General features: G+C 34.8%; 1 protein-coding gene across 1 annotated transcript in view; it reads right to left on the bottom strand.

The window, feature by feature from the left end:
- LOC129225795 (laminin subunit alpha-2-like) overlaps positions 1-16,787 on the bottom strand; it is a 220,437-nt gene that overhangs the window by 61,025 nt on the left and 142,625 nt on the right. The window contains exons 35-40 of the mRNA XM_054860304.1: positions 16,288-16,481; positions 16,011-16,153; positions 12,706-12,813; positions 5,554-5,665; positions 4,167-4,314; positions 1,140-1,338 (exon numbers count right to left, since the gene is read on the bottom strand). Coding sequence (XP_054716279.1) covers positions 1,140-1,338; positions 4,167-4,314; positions 5,554-5,665; positions 12,706-12,813; positions 16,011-16,153; positions 16,288-16,481 — 904 coding nt within the window. The remainder of the gene's footprint in view (positions 1-1,139; positions 1,339-4,166; positions 4,315-5,553; positions 5,666-12,705; positions 12,814-16,010; positions 16,154-16,287; positions 16,482-16,787) is intronic.

The following is a 16,787-nucleotide window of genomic DNA, read 5'->3' as shown; positions in this document are numbered from 1 at the left end:
ACAGTAAACAATGAATAAACTTTTACAGGACAGTACAATGCATATTTCATGTATCAGAGACAGAGAAAAGCAATTTATTTGGACAATCACAAGGCATTGTCTTGTCAAACAATACACTGGAACATTCATTCAGAATCCCATGCTAACATCTAAACTATACTTTTATCCCCCATTCAATCCAAACTATACTTTTATCCAACTTTTTACAGACATGGCTGTTGTGAATTTTGTATCTTTCCCAACACAAAAGAATTTGCTCAATGGAATAAAAATTCCTGCAACATATCTTGCAGAGTTTGGAAACGTTATTTTGCAAATTTTTTTACAAATGTGAGAGTGAGCGCATGTATGGATAGATATAACCATGCACATTTCAAACTCATTGATTTGTACTTATATAAAACACACACACACACAAAGTATTTTTTCCCTAAAAATTACTTCCCTTCAACAGAATAAAAATTAATGAGGTTTAGGTTCAAATTATTTAGTAAATTTAAGACAAACAATTAAGTAAAAAGATTTTAAGCTCTTCTGATAAGTAAGCTTAAAAAATATATTGTTGATGATTCTGCACCAAAGGTGCCCATATAGGGGGCAAGGGGGGCTCGAGCCCCCCCCCTTAGGAGTTGGAACTTCCTTGCCTTTAGTACTTTTTTCTTTGCAAAAAGATAAAAATATTTCCTCACCAGCCATTAATGAATAAGTTATTAAAATGTCAAATTGTAATAACTCTAATTTGTCCTGAAATCGGTTTTCATGGGGAAAATATCATGCTAAACCATGGTTAAAATAGCTGAGCCCCCTCCCCCCCTTACAATTTTGCATATGGGCGCCCATGTTCTGCACACATCCCCGAGTGATGACGAGCAACTTTTGGGGTCTCGGCTCTTGACTTTGCCAAGCACGCCAAGCAACCCTAAAGCAACTTTTCGGAGAGGTGAGTGAAAACCACCTCTCCTGAGATACTCTTTGAACATATTTAAAATAAGCTATATCTTTTGATATGGAGCTTCACATTGCAACTGAACTAGGAAAAAATTTTTTGTTTATACTATGTTTAATTCAACTTCAAAAACTAACCATCTTAATGAACAACGATGCTCCTTTGATTTATCTTACAGTTCAATTATATTTACCTGAACTTCATTTTTTCTTGCTTGTCCAGCCTGGTATGTTTCAAGAGTTCTTTCAACAGGCTTCCTAACTTTTTCATCAATTTTCCTTATCAAGTCTGCAAGCAAACTGTCCAGTTTATCCATCCTGTCTTTCAGATCATCAACCCTGTCTCTATCCAGTGTGAGCTTCTTGACATTATTTAACAAATTTTGGGCTTTCCTGAATGAGTGAATACGTATTACTGATGTGAAATCAAGTGTGGAAAAGTAAAATACAAACTACATTGCTATTCATGCTAAAAAAAACAAATAATTTGAAGACACTGATTTACGGAAAATGAATAGTCCAATATCAAGCAAGCGCACATCCAAGTATTATACTCTATTACAGAAAAATCAATTCATTAAGAAGGAGATGTCAGAATGAAGCCAAAATTTACATATATAAGGACAACATTGCTATAAGAAAGTTATTACAAAATAAAAGCAAAGTAATCTTTTATTTCCATAAATATCCCTAAGAATGGAGAATTTAGAACTCTGTTGAGCCATCTCTAGCACAAATGTACCAGGTGATACAGGCGAGAATTGAGGCATAACACTCGACACTTACTGTCAAGGCACCACTAATTCAATTAAACTCATAGGCTGTCCAATTCACAATTTCAACAGGTTTCATACACATGCAGTTAAAAAAAATCCCTGACTTTTCCAGGTTGTTTTTTAGAAAATTCCAGGTTACTGGCTTCATTCAAAAATTAAGTTCATATAACAATATTTTCAAAATAATTAAAATTGTTTCAAGTAGCAATGCAAAAGTACCAAAACTTTTCCCCTATAATTAAAAAAAAAAGGATTTTTTTTTGTCTTTTTTTTTTCTCAAAAGTAAAGGTTTTTTTTTCTTTTGTTCAAAATTGTTTTCATTTGTTTACTACTTGTTGAAAACAGAGTACTTTCAACTTATTTTAGCGTTTCTTTGATGTCACATGTCATTCGTAATATTAGCGTTTTGCTGTAATCGTGCAGCAATCTTTTAGTATTCGCTTTTGGTTTACAATACTTCTTTTTATTTTCACATTAGTATATATATATTTTGTATAGCCTGGAGCAAAGGAGAGTGAGAGGGGACATGATTCAGTTATTCAAATTTATCAAAATGAAAGATGTAAATGGATTAAATTTTTGCGGGGAAAGCAGGACAAGGGGTCATTGTTTTAAGCTATTTAAATCTCAGGCTAACTTGGAAATCAGGAAAAACTACTACTTTAGCAGGGTCGTGGGCACTTGGAATAGCTTACCGGAAGAGGCGGTAATGAGCAAGGGAGTGGATAGCTTTAAGAGGGCCATTGATCTTCATTGGGGACTAATTAATTGACTAGGATCAGCCTAGCTGGGCCCAGAGCCTGTTGCTGGTCGTCACATTTGTATTTCTATTTGTATTTGTATAACGATAAACATATTAAGCAAAAGCATCCAATTCTGTTTTTGGAAATTGACGTATACTTCCATCTTGCAAACGGCCAAATATGGGGATTAAGCGAAAATTTAAGAAAATAAGATTTTTGAATTTGAGCATAAGTAGTTATAAATAAATTAAAAATCCTTTAAAAAACTACAGTTAAGACAAAATATTCAGTTAGCACATAAGCGTCTAAATAAATTAGAATAAAAAAATGCTCTGAAGATAAAATTTTGCATTTTCCCAGAAAATAATTAAGAATTATCCGAAAAAAATGGCATATTTTGCATTGTTTTCAATAGTTTGCATTGCAATCAACATCCAACGCCATTTTCGGAACTTTAGGCACTTAAAAAGTCTTGTGTTCTTCCATCTTGGGAATGACCAAATATGGCGGCTACTGGCTATGCCAAAAATTAAGGAATATTTTTTTGAATTTAGAGCATGAAAACAATTTGAAAATAATAAATTTTCATGAAACTACAATTTAATTGAAAAGATTTTAGCACATATGCATAAAAGTTAACGAGAATAAGATAAAGTTTTAAAAACAAAATTTTTCATTTCTCAAGAAAATTGTTTAAAATTAAAAAAAAAAATAAATAAAATTAAAAAAAAAATTGCAGCACATTTTACTTTATTTTCATTAGTTTTCAATTAAAGAAAACATCCAATCTTTGTTTTTGGAAACTTAGACATTTAAACATCATGTCTACTTCCATCTTGTGAATGACCGAAAATGTCGACTACGTTTCACACTTAGTTGAAAATACTTTCCAATCAAAAAATGATTTTCCCCGATCAACCCTCCCATCTTCAAACTTGTGCTTCCGAAGCAGTATATTGTCTCCTCCTCTGTTGAGTTTTGCACAATTCCCGTTCCCTCGAGGAATTTTTTTCTGGGAACTATTGATGGGCAAAAATGGCGACTGCAGAAGTTTTTTTCGGTCACCACTTTTTTATTGCCAGTGTTATTTCGCCTCAGAATTTGTACAATTTTTCAGGAAGCATTGAGAAAAACAAAAATTAGATCTCATGGTACAGAACTCCCCGGGAAAAAATTTTCAAAAAAATTTTTGGGGACAAAATTGGAAAATTTCACGACTTTTCCCTGACATTTTTAACTATGTCATTTTCTCTGACAATTCCAGGTTTTTCCGAAGCGTACGAACCCTGTTCAAGATTTTCGATCTGTGATAAATCAGGGGATTGAATAGGCCAGAGAAGATGATGAGGTGGAAGGGTAAGTTTGCTGACACCGTTACTGTGAGTGACCGAGCATTGTCCTGTTAAAATATTCATCCTGTGAGTCCTGCTATGAGTGCCGACATATGTGACTGAACCATGGCACAAATGTAACATTAAGCTGTCATGATGTTGTGGGGTGACCAGGTATCATATGTCATGGCACCACTAACATAATTAAGAAATGCATAAAATGCAAAAAATTCATGCTGTAACAACAAAAATTCAATTAATTTGCAAAAAAGTTTTAAAAAAAAATGCTTAGCATTTTTTCTTTTAGTAGTCAAAGGCTTTTAGATTTATAAACATTTATCTTTTTTACAAAAAAAAAAAAAAACATTTACCTGAGTTCTCTTTCAGCATTTTCTTTATCTGGACCAAAATCTCGAGCTTTAATCTCTCGAAGAATTCTTTCAGCTTCATTTAGAATTCTTTCAAGAGATACAGATGGACCAGTACCATTATTTTGACTGTTTAAATCTTTCACCAAATCTAAATAAAAGTAAAATTTTAAAAAAATTCTTGAAATAATACAAGTAGAGTAATTAATTTTAAAAATTTGCTAATTTCAGAATTTTTTTTAAAAAACCAAAATAAGTTAAGAATATGTTTAAATGACCATTTTTTGGTACCAACACTTTTAATACACACAATGAATGGAACAGTTGTTGGAGGAAAAGAGTATAAGTACTTGTCCAAAATTATTAATGCATTTGCGACTAATTTATGGGTTTTTACATTGCATTAAGTCTTTTTACAGGTGGTTGTAAGTACCTAACAGCTCACATAATGAAAGAAGTATTGCTTGCTATTTAATTTTCAATGGTGCATTCTCTAGTTGGAATTATGTATGATAAAATTATAATGATTTTGCATTGAAATAACAGTAAAGTTTAAGGCACTTAACTGTTTAAATTCTGCGCTTTCTTGATTGCATTCCCTTATAGGGGAAACAAATCAACCTATTTCATGAATGAATTAACTGAGGCAAAATGGCAAAAAAGAAATCATGAAACTGATTTAGAATTTAAACATTAATAATGAAAAATATTGAAAATTCAACTGAGCTGCTCCTACAAAGAAATTTTAAAAATCTCTTCTTTGACTGAAGTTGATATAAACCATAGAACAGACACCACTTTCCAGACCAGACTACATTAGAATCACCAAAATGATCGAGAGACCAAGAGGAGTCATAAACTACTGAAGGCATTCCTAAGAAGTTTACTGATACTTCTCAGGAGAATTTAGAACTGACGAATAACACTTCACTAGCCTTGAAATAATCTGCTCCACAAAGACACCCTCCCGACTGACTGAAATTTTCAAGGGAACAAACTTTAAGCAAAGGGAATTTCATTCATGTATTTTATTTCAATAGTTTAATTTGAGCTTTCATATGAACATAAAATTTAATAATTGAGTTTTTTTGCTTAAATTCAAGAAGGAAAAAGTACTGTAGTTCTCAAAGTTAACAAACGGTTACATATAAAAACAGCTTCAAGTGAGTTAATAGTGGAATGCAAGAGTAATTAGTTTAAAATGTAGATGTTTTACACATTAAAATAAAAACTGAATAGCAAAATTGGTCAACATATTAAACAGACACACGATTAAAACACAAGACATCAACCAGTTTCCTTGAAGAAGTTTAAATGCAAACAAGAACATCTGAAAAGGAATGGCAAGAGAAAAAGATTTCAAGAAATTTTCAAAAAAGATAATATTTACCTCTCAAGCTCTGTGAAATTTTTTGTATTTCTGCAAGTAATTTTTCTGCCTCATCATATGTATCTTTAGCATCAGATGAAACAGATTTAGCTCGATTGATGTATTCTTTTGCCTAAGAAATGATTTTTTTTAAATGAAATATGTCAAGTAATAAATTTAGGATCACATAAAATGTACATGAAAAAAATAGCAGTAAAAGAAGATGTTTACATCAGTGGCTCAACCAGATAATAGTTTTTTTTTTTGGGGGGGGGGGAGTGATATTCAGTGATATTAAGTGGAGGGATTCAAATGCTATCCACCTTAAATGTATCGAAATTGCAGTTTTTACATTTTCAGATTTCCTATGGGAGCAGTCGGGTCCTTGTATTAAAATTTCACAATTGAAGTTTTAAAAACAAGATTGTAAACCATATTTGGTAATGTTTGAAGGTTCGACAATTTTTCAAAATTGAAGATCCTAAAAAGCAAAAAATGATTTTTGGTGTAGTTAGAGGTGTTTGGCAGTTCTCCCTTGGAAATTTCTCAAATGAGATTTGAGATGCTCTTTAATTGAGGAGGGAGGGGAGTTCGGAAATATTACTTTTAGACCAATTAGGAAAAAGAAAAAAATATACCAGGGGAGGGTGTCGGATATAGGAAGAGTGGTACGTAATTACCTGATCAATAAACCACAACTATTAAAAAGTTTTATTTTTAGTTTCTTTTCAAAACAAATTTAGTTTTTCCCAACATTTTTTCTTCTTATCAAAATTACTTCGTTTTCCCAAGGCACGTTTTTTTCTCATCTTTAACAATAAGGAATATTTTTGAAAAAAAAAAAAAACATTCTATTCAGCCTTTTGTAGAGGGGGTTGGGGTGACTGGCAAGGCTGTAGCCAGAAATTTTCTTCGGGAGGAGCCCGGTTTCACACATTGCTCTAACACACACACATATATACATATTGTAACGGATTCGGTGCGACTTCCACTTTCTTAAAATGAAGACACAGTTCTTGATAAAAGCACAGGAAATTTATTTACACTATGTACAGGAAAGATCTTCAACAACTGCTAAATTATTCATCAGCAATTAAGCAATTATCACACAACACCGTAAACTCAACGTTTACACACGTATTTACTTCCAAATACGAAAACAACACAGCGAAATGCCTCGCTATAAACAGAGCAAAATGCTCTCCGTTCGAAATCTGAATCGAAACTAACTGTTTATCCATCGCTAACGGCTTAAATACACCGAAAAGAAATTTCTCAAATATTCCACACGCTTCTGTAAAGTAGTAGACCGTTATCAATGAAAAGAAAGAAAATAGGGGTCGTATATTTTAGCCGAATGAAAAAGGGGTTGTATATTCATTACGGGAAACTATTTACAGGTTACGTTCCTACAATAATTACTATTTACAGAATTTGTAACATTGCCCCCTTCCTAAGGACTGAACGTCCCGGGCAGTACAATCCCCAGAAAGGGTGCCAAACTTCTATCACAAGTTTACAAATATACACATTAATTAATAACTAACAGATACAGAAAACACAATAATAACAAGAAATATTACTAAACATTAAAAGCAAAAATTATCTACAACTTTTATGTTATCAACCATGGTTGTTTACGTAATACTCATGAACTATGGCCAGTAACTCCTTTCTGGTGGTGACGCAGTAATTTCGCTCCGACTTTGATAAGCATTTGCTCCAGTAAGCGATGACATGTTCATTTCCGTCAATTTCTTGGGATAAAACAGCTCCAATTCCCTCGTCGCTCGCATCAGTGTCTAGGATGAAGGATTTTTCAGGCTGAGGATAGGCGAGGATAGGCGTTGATGTTAAAGCCTCCTTCAGTCGTAGAAATGCATCTTCGCATTCTTTGGACCATTCAAACTTTTGCTTGCTCTCTGTCAGCTTATGCAAAGGTCGTGCAATGTTGGAAAAACCCTTTACAAACTTCCTGCAGTACGTGCAGAGCCCCAGGAAACTTCGCAGCTGATGGATGTTTTCGGGACGACTCCAACTCTTGACCGTAGATACCTTTTCTGGATCGGTTTGCACACCCTCAGAAGAGATGATGTGACCAAGATAGTTCACTTCCCGGCGGAACAAATTACATTTGGACGGACTTAACTTCAGATTGGCTTCCTTAAGCTTTTGCAGCACCTTCCTAAGATTTGCCAGATGTTCTTCGAAACTGCGTCCCACGATGATGATATCGTCTAAGTAGACCAGACAGGATTCGTAGGAAAGTCCTCTTAACACTGTCTCCATAAGACGCTCGAAACGTAGCTGGTGCATTGCAGAGGCCGAAGGGCATCACTTTAAACTGCCATAAGCCTTGTCCAGTTGTAAATGCTGTCTTCTCTCGGTCATCAGGGTGTATCTCAACCTGCCAGTAGCCGCTCTTCAAGTCCAGGGTCGAAAACCACTTGTGTCCGGAAAGAGTGTCCAAGGGTGTCGTCTATCCGTGGAAGAGGGTAACTGTCTTTCTTGGTGATTTCATTCAGCCGTCGGTAATCGACACAAAATCTAGTGGAGCCATCTTTCTTTCGGACCAAGACAATGGGAGAGGCCCAAGGACTGGATGAAGGTTCGATTACATCATTCTCCTTCATCTCTTTCAGGAGGGTCTCGACCTCTTCCTTCTTGGCGAACGGTAGTCGTCTTGGATGCTGTTTAATAGGTGGGTGTTCTCCAGTGTAGATCCTATGCTGCGTTAAATTTGTACGGCCAACATCCTCCGATGTAGATGAAAACAGATGCTTAAAGTCATCCACCAATTGTTCCGCAGCAGTTCTTTGATCTTTCGATAAGGGTGCACTCCCAATTAACTTCGATGTCAAGGACTCAGAAGACACAGTTTCGGGGAATTGATTCTTCTAATGATGCAGTTTACTGGAGTACAAGTTGCTAACACTTCACCTTTCCGAATATTCCTTGGCCTTTCACTCACGTTGGCGACTCTTACAGGAATTACATCCTTGGAAAGGTCCACAAGCGTAGATGCTACCAGCACTCCTTTTAGGTTATTGCTTAGGTTAGGGTATTCAATGAGTCCAAATCGAAAACTATTGCTTTCTTCAAGGGAGCCAGGTATTAATGATTCTGACCTTGAGGGAATCGATAAATCTGTTTGAGCTATTATTTGATGAGCGGATTTTACATCACTCTCTGCAGGGAAAACGGCTATGTCTTCTCTCATCGAGTGCAGCTCATTAGTCTTGAAGTCGAGAGTGAAGTCATATTTCTTCAAAAAGTCCAATCCGAGAATGAAGGGGTCCGTGATATTAGCGACGAATGCCGTATGATGGTAGGTGGCATTCCCAAACACTATTTCCAAGTCCACTTTACCGTCAATCTCAATTTTGTCACTGTCACAGTCTGGAGACTTACGCGTGGCGATATCCACAGCAGTTTCAATCCAAATTCACGAGCCACATCTGTCCTAACGATTGTCACATTGGCTCCAGTGTCGACAATCAGTTTGCAAGGATTCCCATTTACATGGGCGTAAATGAAAAGTCCATCACTGCCACTACTAGAAGAGGAAATCTGCAGAGCTCTGGTGGTGGTGATTTCCTTCCCTCGCGTAGCTTGGCGAGCCGGACAACTCCTTCGCAGGTGTCCTTCACTACCGCATTTCCAGCACTTCTGCTCTTGTTTCTTTTGGACTGTTATGCTGCTCAGATGTCTTGCCAAGTCACCGAGTTGTCTCTCGAGTTCAGCGAGGTGGGACGACCTGGAATCAGACTCATCAGCTTCCAGAGTTCGGATGGGATGGCGATCCACACGGGTTGCTTGCTGGGCGGCCTCCAACTTCATCGCATACACAACAGCAGAATTCAGGTCTTTGACATCCGCCATCCGTAGAGCTTTCTGGATTTCCGGATCTTGAACCCCGTCGACGTAGTAGTTGAGTGCCAGGTTGTCTCGAACATCCGCAGGACAGTCGCAAAAAGCAAGATGAGACAGTCTCTCGATGTCCGCCGCAAGCTCTTGCAGGGTTTCCCCGGTTTTCTGGAAACGGGACTTCAACTGGAGTCGGCTGAAATCTTTCTGGCACTTCTCACCGAAGCGAAGCTCCAACGCAGATGTGAGGGCGGCGAAATCCAGGCGCTGGCTGTCCGGAAGGGTCTGAAGAATGTCCGCTGTGTCACCTCTCAGGGATGCTGCAAGATGGCAGGCCTTGGTAGCAGAGTCCCATCCGTTCGCTTCCGCCACTATCATGAATTGGGTTTTGTACACCTGCCACGAACTTTTCCCATCAAATGTGGCCAGTTTAATGGACGGTCCGAGCAACAGATGTGGGAGCGCAAAACTGTACATAGCTGCTTTCCGCGGTCGCCAATCTCCTTTCCATGTCTTTAATTTTCTCATCCACCATGATTCTCAACTGTTGCGATACGGTTTTCTACTGTTTCAAATTTTTCATCAAAAGCATTCAACTCGATGCTCTATCTCATTAAATTTATTTTTCCATCACAGTCTTTACCGAAGTAAGGTCGTTTTAATTTCCTCTTGGTTAGAAGCTAAATCCTTTTTCAGCACCATTAAATCACTTTTCCATTGTTCTTGATTAGCCGCCATATCATTTTTTAATTGTTCTTGATTAGCCGCCATATCATTTTTTAATTGTTCTTGATTAGCCGCCATATCACTCTTCACAGAGTTGATTGCATCAAGCAGTTGTTTTAATTGTTCATACCATTGCGCGAGTAATCACCATAAAATTAAAAGTCCAAATTTAAAAAGTCTTTATGAAAAAATGTCCAAAGTCACACTTACTGCAAGAAAGTCCTGAAGTGGCCCCACGTTGGGCGCCAAATTGTAACGGATTCGGTGCGACTTTCTACTTTCTTAAAATGAAGACACAGTTCTTGATAAAAGCACAGGAAATTTATTTACACTATGCACAGGAAAGATCTTCAACAACTGCTAAATTATTCATCAGCAATTAAGCAATTATCACACAACACCGTAAACTCAACGTTTACACACGTATTTACTTCCAAATACGAAAACAACACAGCGAAATGCCTCGCTATAAACAGAGCAAAATGCTCTCCGTTCGAAATCTGAATCGAAACTAACTGTTTATCCATCGCTAACGGCTTAAATACACCGAAAAGAAATTTCTCAAATATTCCACACGCTTCTGTAAAGTAGTAGACCGTCATCAATGAAAAGAAAGAAAATAGGGGTCGTACATTTTAGTCGAATGAAAAAGGGGTTGTATATTCATTACGGGAAACTATTTACAGGTTACGTTCCTACAATAATTACTATTTACAGAATTTGTAACAATATATAGGCACACATACATGCATAAAAAGTTCTAAACTCACAGACAGAGCCGGATTTAGAACGGGGTACTGATCAATTGCAGGTACGTTTTTCCCTTTTGCAGCGCGGACATTTTTAGCGCGCTTTCCTCCATATATGTCTTTTTTACTGATACAGCTCTCATGTTTTTGTCTCGTTTTTTTAATGCTCCCACTGTTTTTATTTTTAATTAATTTTTTTATTAACCTTGTAGTGGAAAGGATAACAGCAGCATGTTTCTTTAAATGGAATGCAGAATATATATTTTTTCAGGGGGTTCGGGGTTGAAATTTTTTGAAAAATAGATATAAAAATCTGTATTTTGAGGTCTTATGGTGGTAATTGAGACTACAAAAATATAAAGAAAAATAGGGGAAAAAAACATTCAAAAGTTATGCATTCTTTTGAAAGTCAAGATCAATCAAAATACAAATTGCTTGTTCGACAAATCGTTGACATTTAATCAACACAGAGGAAAAACGAGGGAGGAGAAAAGAGAAGCACATTGTCACTTGCTCATATTGGCTTTTAGTGTACTAGTTTGTTTTTGATCATTTTCTCAACATTCCCCTTTCCCCATTTCATCAAATAGTAAAAATTGTACAAAATGCCTTAAAAGAAACGATGTGGAAATTCAGAAAAAAAGTAACGAAAGAGTAATATTCTGGCAATTTGGACAATTCAGACTTTATTTTCTTGATAAGAGACAAAATTGAAGTACTTTTCGAGGAATTTCAAAACTTAAATAATTTCTGAAGACTCTAAAACAGTTGAAATTATTTAAAGCACTTCATTTGCACTTTCTGAAGTTGGTTACACAGTCTTACAAAATGATTATAACTTTGTAAAACACACCTGTTTTAAGTTAAAAATGTAACAAAATATTTCCCAAAACAAACAATTTTTTATTCAATGACAAGTAGTGCAGAGAATGAAATAGAGTAGAGTAACTGTTACATTTTTTCCCCATGCTTAAGATATTTACAGTTTGCCATAGAAATAAGAAAAAGGCAAGTAATAATGAAAGAACTTAAAAAATACTGAATTCGGTATTAAATAAATGGCAAGTCATGAAACATATGAGTCACAAAAATTTATCTTGAGAATTCTTACATGCTACAAGAATGCGAGAATCATAAATTTTGCATTTTTTTATGCAGAATGTATCAAAAGGAGCTGAATTTGGCACATCTCGGTAATCAGGTACTAGTCTGATTGGAAACTAGGGACCTGACCCTTGGGGAGTCCCCGGCTCAAAATCGGTGCAGTATAAGTTTTATAAGAGTTCCGAGCAGGGCAAGTCTAACAAACTGACAAAGGGCCTGCCTTGGCCCTGGACGGACCTGAATTGAATTGGGAAAGAGAGCAGGAAGTTCTAATAAGTGTCTAAATTTCAAGTATGTTTTGCAGCAATGGAGACTAGAATTGCTTTTTCTGTATTTCTTCAAATTTTCACTTGTTTAATAGTCACGAAACTAAGTATTAAAATTTTTTATTATCTTCCTTTTCTGACATTACAAAGTAAATAAAAAACAAAAACGCCCTTATGTTTTACGTTACAAAACATTTCGGGTTTGGGCCCCCACCCCCTCTGGGTACAACCCTGGTGGCGGGCTCCGTGGGCCATCCAGACACACAATATTTTAAACGACTACACAAAAAGCTCATTAACATATATAGAGATGTTGAAAAACTTTAATAACATTTTTTTTCGGACATGCTTTGTTTTTCTCTAATGTATCGACAAAAGAACATTACATGAAATTTTTTGGAACCACTTAGCAGTTACAATTAAAAAATCTTAGAAAATTGAAAGAAATCTGTTAGCGTTACCTTTACTAATTGCATATCAGCTTTTGCTTCGAGGTCAAGATAAAATGTAAATTTATCAACAAGGTCCTTGCCCATGGAAATATTCTTTTGATAATCATCTACCAAAGGCTGAAATATAAAAGACAATTATAAAAAAAAAAAACTATGCAAAAATAATATCAAAAGGAAAAAAAAGAGATTTCAACAACAGTAACTTTAGTACATTCTTTACTTTTCAGAGGAAGAAGTTCAACTGTGAAACCATTATCTTACGCTGTTGGGCTATTTCATGAAAAAGTCGACCCCTCGCACATGAATTCATATATTTCATTAAAAAGTAACAATTTTAAAGGGTAATGACAAAATTTTTGGCTTATGAAATCACCCATAAATTTGTAATTACAGTGAAGCACCGTTTATATGTTTCTCTTTTATACGTTTTTATCAATTATACGTTTTTAAAATTGGTCCCTACAGAGTCTAATACACATTAACCTATACCTATTATAAGTTTTTTCATTTGTACACTTTTTTCGTACAGTCCCTTCAAAACCGTATAAACAGTGCTTCACTGTAGTTAAGAAGGGGGGGGGGGTTGCAGTTTAAAAAAGGGGTTTTTCTTCTTTGTTTTGTCCTGTAGTTAAACATTTCAAAAATATATTCCCAAAATTTGAAGTCCTTTCGAGCAAAAAATTCCCAAAGTTATCAAGTATTCAGTCTCAACTCCTTCAAACTGTAGCTCCGACAGCTGCCAAACAATGCAGCAGTTCTGATAGCTGCAGACACTCAGAATGTCAGCACTGCTTGCTTGGGGTTAGTTAAATATACTATGAATAAACAATGAAAAAAGAAGAGGCTGAGGAAATCCAAGCTGCTACAGGGACTGTACTTTATGGAACTGGAATTAATGCTTTTAGCTTCTAAAACTTTAAACGCATTTTTCTCAAAACCACTTTTTCAAAGTTTGTGTTCACTCCCATTTTAAAACCAATTGACCAGTTTATTTCAAATTAAGTACACACATTCTGCATACAAACCCCCCCCCCCCCCCACGTTAAATTTGAGGTTTTTTCATGGGGTTTTTTACTAACAAAATAGCGGAATTTTTCTTAAAAAGTAGCACTTTTAACTTCACATGGCCACCAAAATTTTTAAGTCAAACAAAAAAGATCTGAGAACACAAGGGGAAGGATTAAGTAATACTTTGACTAAATTCAAATAGAATTTGATTTCAAATAAATGTCAGCTGAGATACAGTGAACACCGCAAATCATCTTTTTCCAAAGGTGCTCTGGGAAAAACTCTGTCACTGGCTTGACTGTGGATATTTTTTGATCAAGAATTTATAGAATATTCTTAAAACCATACATAATAATGAGCAAAAGGTTTAAATAAATTTAATCAAACCATTTTCTTTAAAAAATTGTAAAAAAAAGTCAATTTTTTGATGCTGAAAACTTTACTTCCCTCCCCCCCTTAAGCAGAAAAAATATGTTTATTTATGTTTTAAAGTATTATTTTTAATCAAATGTATCAGGCAAAATGAACGTTTTCCGTGGAATGGCCCTGCGTCTAACAAAAAATGTCTGACATCCAAACCTGTTTTAATGCGGTCTTTTTTTGTGCAATTTTTTTTTTTTTTTTGAGAATTTTTTTTGTGCGGTACAGTCGAATCCCACTACAACGCGATTCGACTTACGCGAAATGGCTACAACGCAAATTTTTTCCGAGTAACGAATTTTAGAACTAATGTAAAATTTTCATCCACAACGAATTGTTTTGGGAGGAAGTATCTGCTTCGTTATTGGCTACAAAATATTTATTTCGTAAATGTTATTACATCCTTTAAGCATCACTGACAGTGAAAGTTCTCACACCAAACTAATCTACGCATCGCTTTGTTAATGCATCAAAAAAACACTCAGCATCTTTCATTTATTAATTTTTTTCATTCTAAATATTATAGTGTATGAAATTTCTGGCGCCTCAGTGGCACCTTTATCTAAAGTTTGTGAAGATGGGAAGAAAAAGAAAGTTTCTGATTTTAAAAAAAAGCCTTAGATTCTCGATATGCTTGAACAACTACAAAACGTCGACGGCAGCACGACATTAATATCAGTGAATCTTCCATATGTACAATTAAAAGTCAAAACAAAAAGATATCCGTGAAAGTTCTGAACTTAGTTTCAATATTGAAGCTTGCAGAACAGTCTAGCAAAGTAAATATTATTAAAATAGAAGCTGCTCTTGTATTGTGGATTAAAGAGATAAGAGGGGCTGTTGCCCTAAATTGAAACGTTATAAAAGAAAAGACGAAGCAACCGTATTTAAAAATGCATTAGATGAGAATAAAGATCTGATCATGGAGCATAAATCATCATTATCTTCATTTTTAACTCATAACTATTATTACTGTATCTACTGTACTCACTATTCTCTATTATAGATCAGCATTTTATTATTAATACATACTTCGCGTACCATGTTGTTTTATTTTATGTCTATATCTCCCATTTATTTTGAGCATTTAAAATATTTCATGTTGAATAAAAAAAAATTTTTTAATTTTTTTTATTTTTTAAATACGGTAAAAATTTAGTTCTTTATTTAAGAAATTGTAGTGTGTAGTAAAAGGAATTTTTTAAAAGCAGTTTGAGGGGTGTTTATAAGTGTCTAAAAGAATTTGGTATGCTTTAAAAAAATGTTTTACATATATTTTTTCCTAATGCGAAATTTCAACTTACGCGAGGAGTCTTGGAACGTATCCTTTGCCTAAGTCGGGACTCAACTGTATATGAAAATTATTTATACAAAGAGTGTGAGGTAGTACCTTCAAGTGACAACAGGGGCATCCTGATGGGAAGTCACTGTGGCCTCCTAAAAATTTCCTTATTCGAAAAATTATTTTGATTTCGTTTAAATATAAAATTTTGGGCAATGTTCTACGTCAGACGTTTTCTATGCGGTCCTTATCAACGCATAAATTTTTTTTAAAAACTGTTACAAAAACAACTTTTTATAGCTACTCGTGAAGTTTCAAACAATTTTTTAAGCAATTTTTTTTATGCGGTCTCTATCCACCGCATAAAAACAGGTTTGGGTGTATTCATCCCTAACTCATAATAAATATCCCAGCTATTGATAACCTAATACAATTATAGATTAATTTAGTGAAAGAGAAGTCAATAGAAGAGAGTTACATAAGCTGCACATAAAAGCACTTAAAAAATGTCCATTTTAAGTCTTAACAATAAGTCAAAGAAAATGGTGAATGCTTGCATAATATTAAGCATGAAATGTTTATTAACTAAAGCTTTTACATTTACCTTTAATCTCTGCTCTTCCTTAAGCATTTTGTCTAGATAACCCCATGGTAATCTTGGTAGATCTGTAAAGTTAGTATTATCAACTTTCAACTGCATTTCATACAGCTCCTTCAGAAGAATCCCTGTGCATTCATCTTCACATGCTGATTTAAAAAAAATTATATTTATAAACAATGAATAAAATTCATTTTTAATAGATATTTTTTAATTCTGGGTTACAGTAACCACATTGAAATCAGTAGAAATTTGTAAAATAATGAAAATATATGTAACTTACATTTACACCCATACTCAGTCAAAATAAAACCATGGCTACAAATAGTACAATCCCTTCCGCCAACACCTTCATTGCATTGACATTGACCAGTAATAGGGTCACATTCCCTCCTCACAGATCCATATGGATTGCAATTGCAAGACAAACACTTTCCATTTTCTTTTGACAAATCACCATAGAACCCAGCGTCACACCTGAAAGTGAACATACGTTAACTGATATGCTGCAGAATAAAAAGTCATATCTTCAGTAAAAATCATCAAGAGAAAGAAGGCACTAAAACAAATATAAAATATACAGGTAGATTACCTATATCACAGAATTTAATGCATCACCACTCAATGCATTTATTTATATGTGTTCAGTTTCTGAAAATTTGAACGCTTTTATAAGAACAGCGATGAAAAAAATTTAACAGTTCATCATTGAAAAAATTAAGAGTAAAATTAACCTTCTTTTTTCCTCGATAAGCTAATTAATATCAGATTTTTTCTATGTTC

This window comes from Uloborus diversus, chromosome 7, assembly GCF_026930045.1.
Source record: "Uloborus diversus isolate 005 chromosome 7, Udiv.v.3.1, whole genome shotgun sequence".
Classification (NCBI taxonomy): Eukaryota; Metazoa; Arthropoda; class Arachnida; order Araneae; family Uloboridae; genus Uloborus; species Uloborus diversus.
This window is presented reverse-complemented; position numbering and strand designations above follow the sequence as displayed.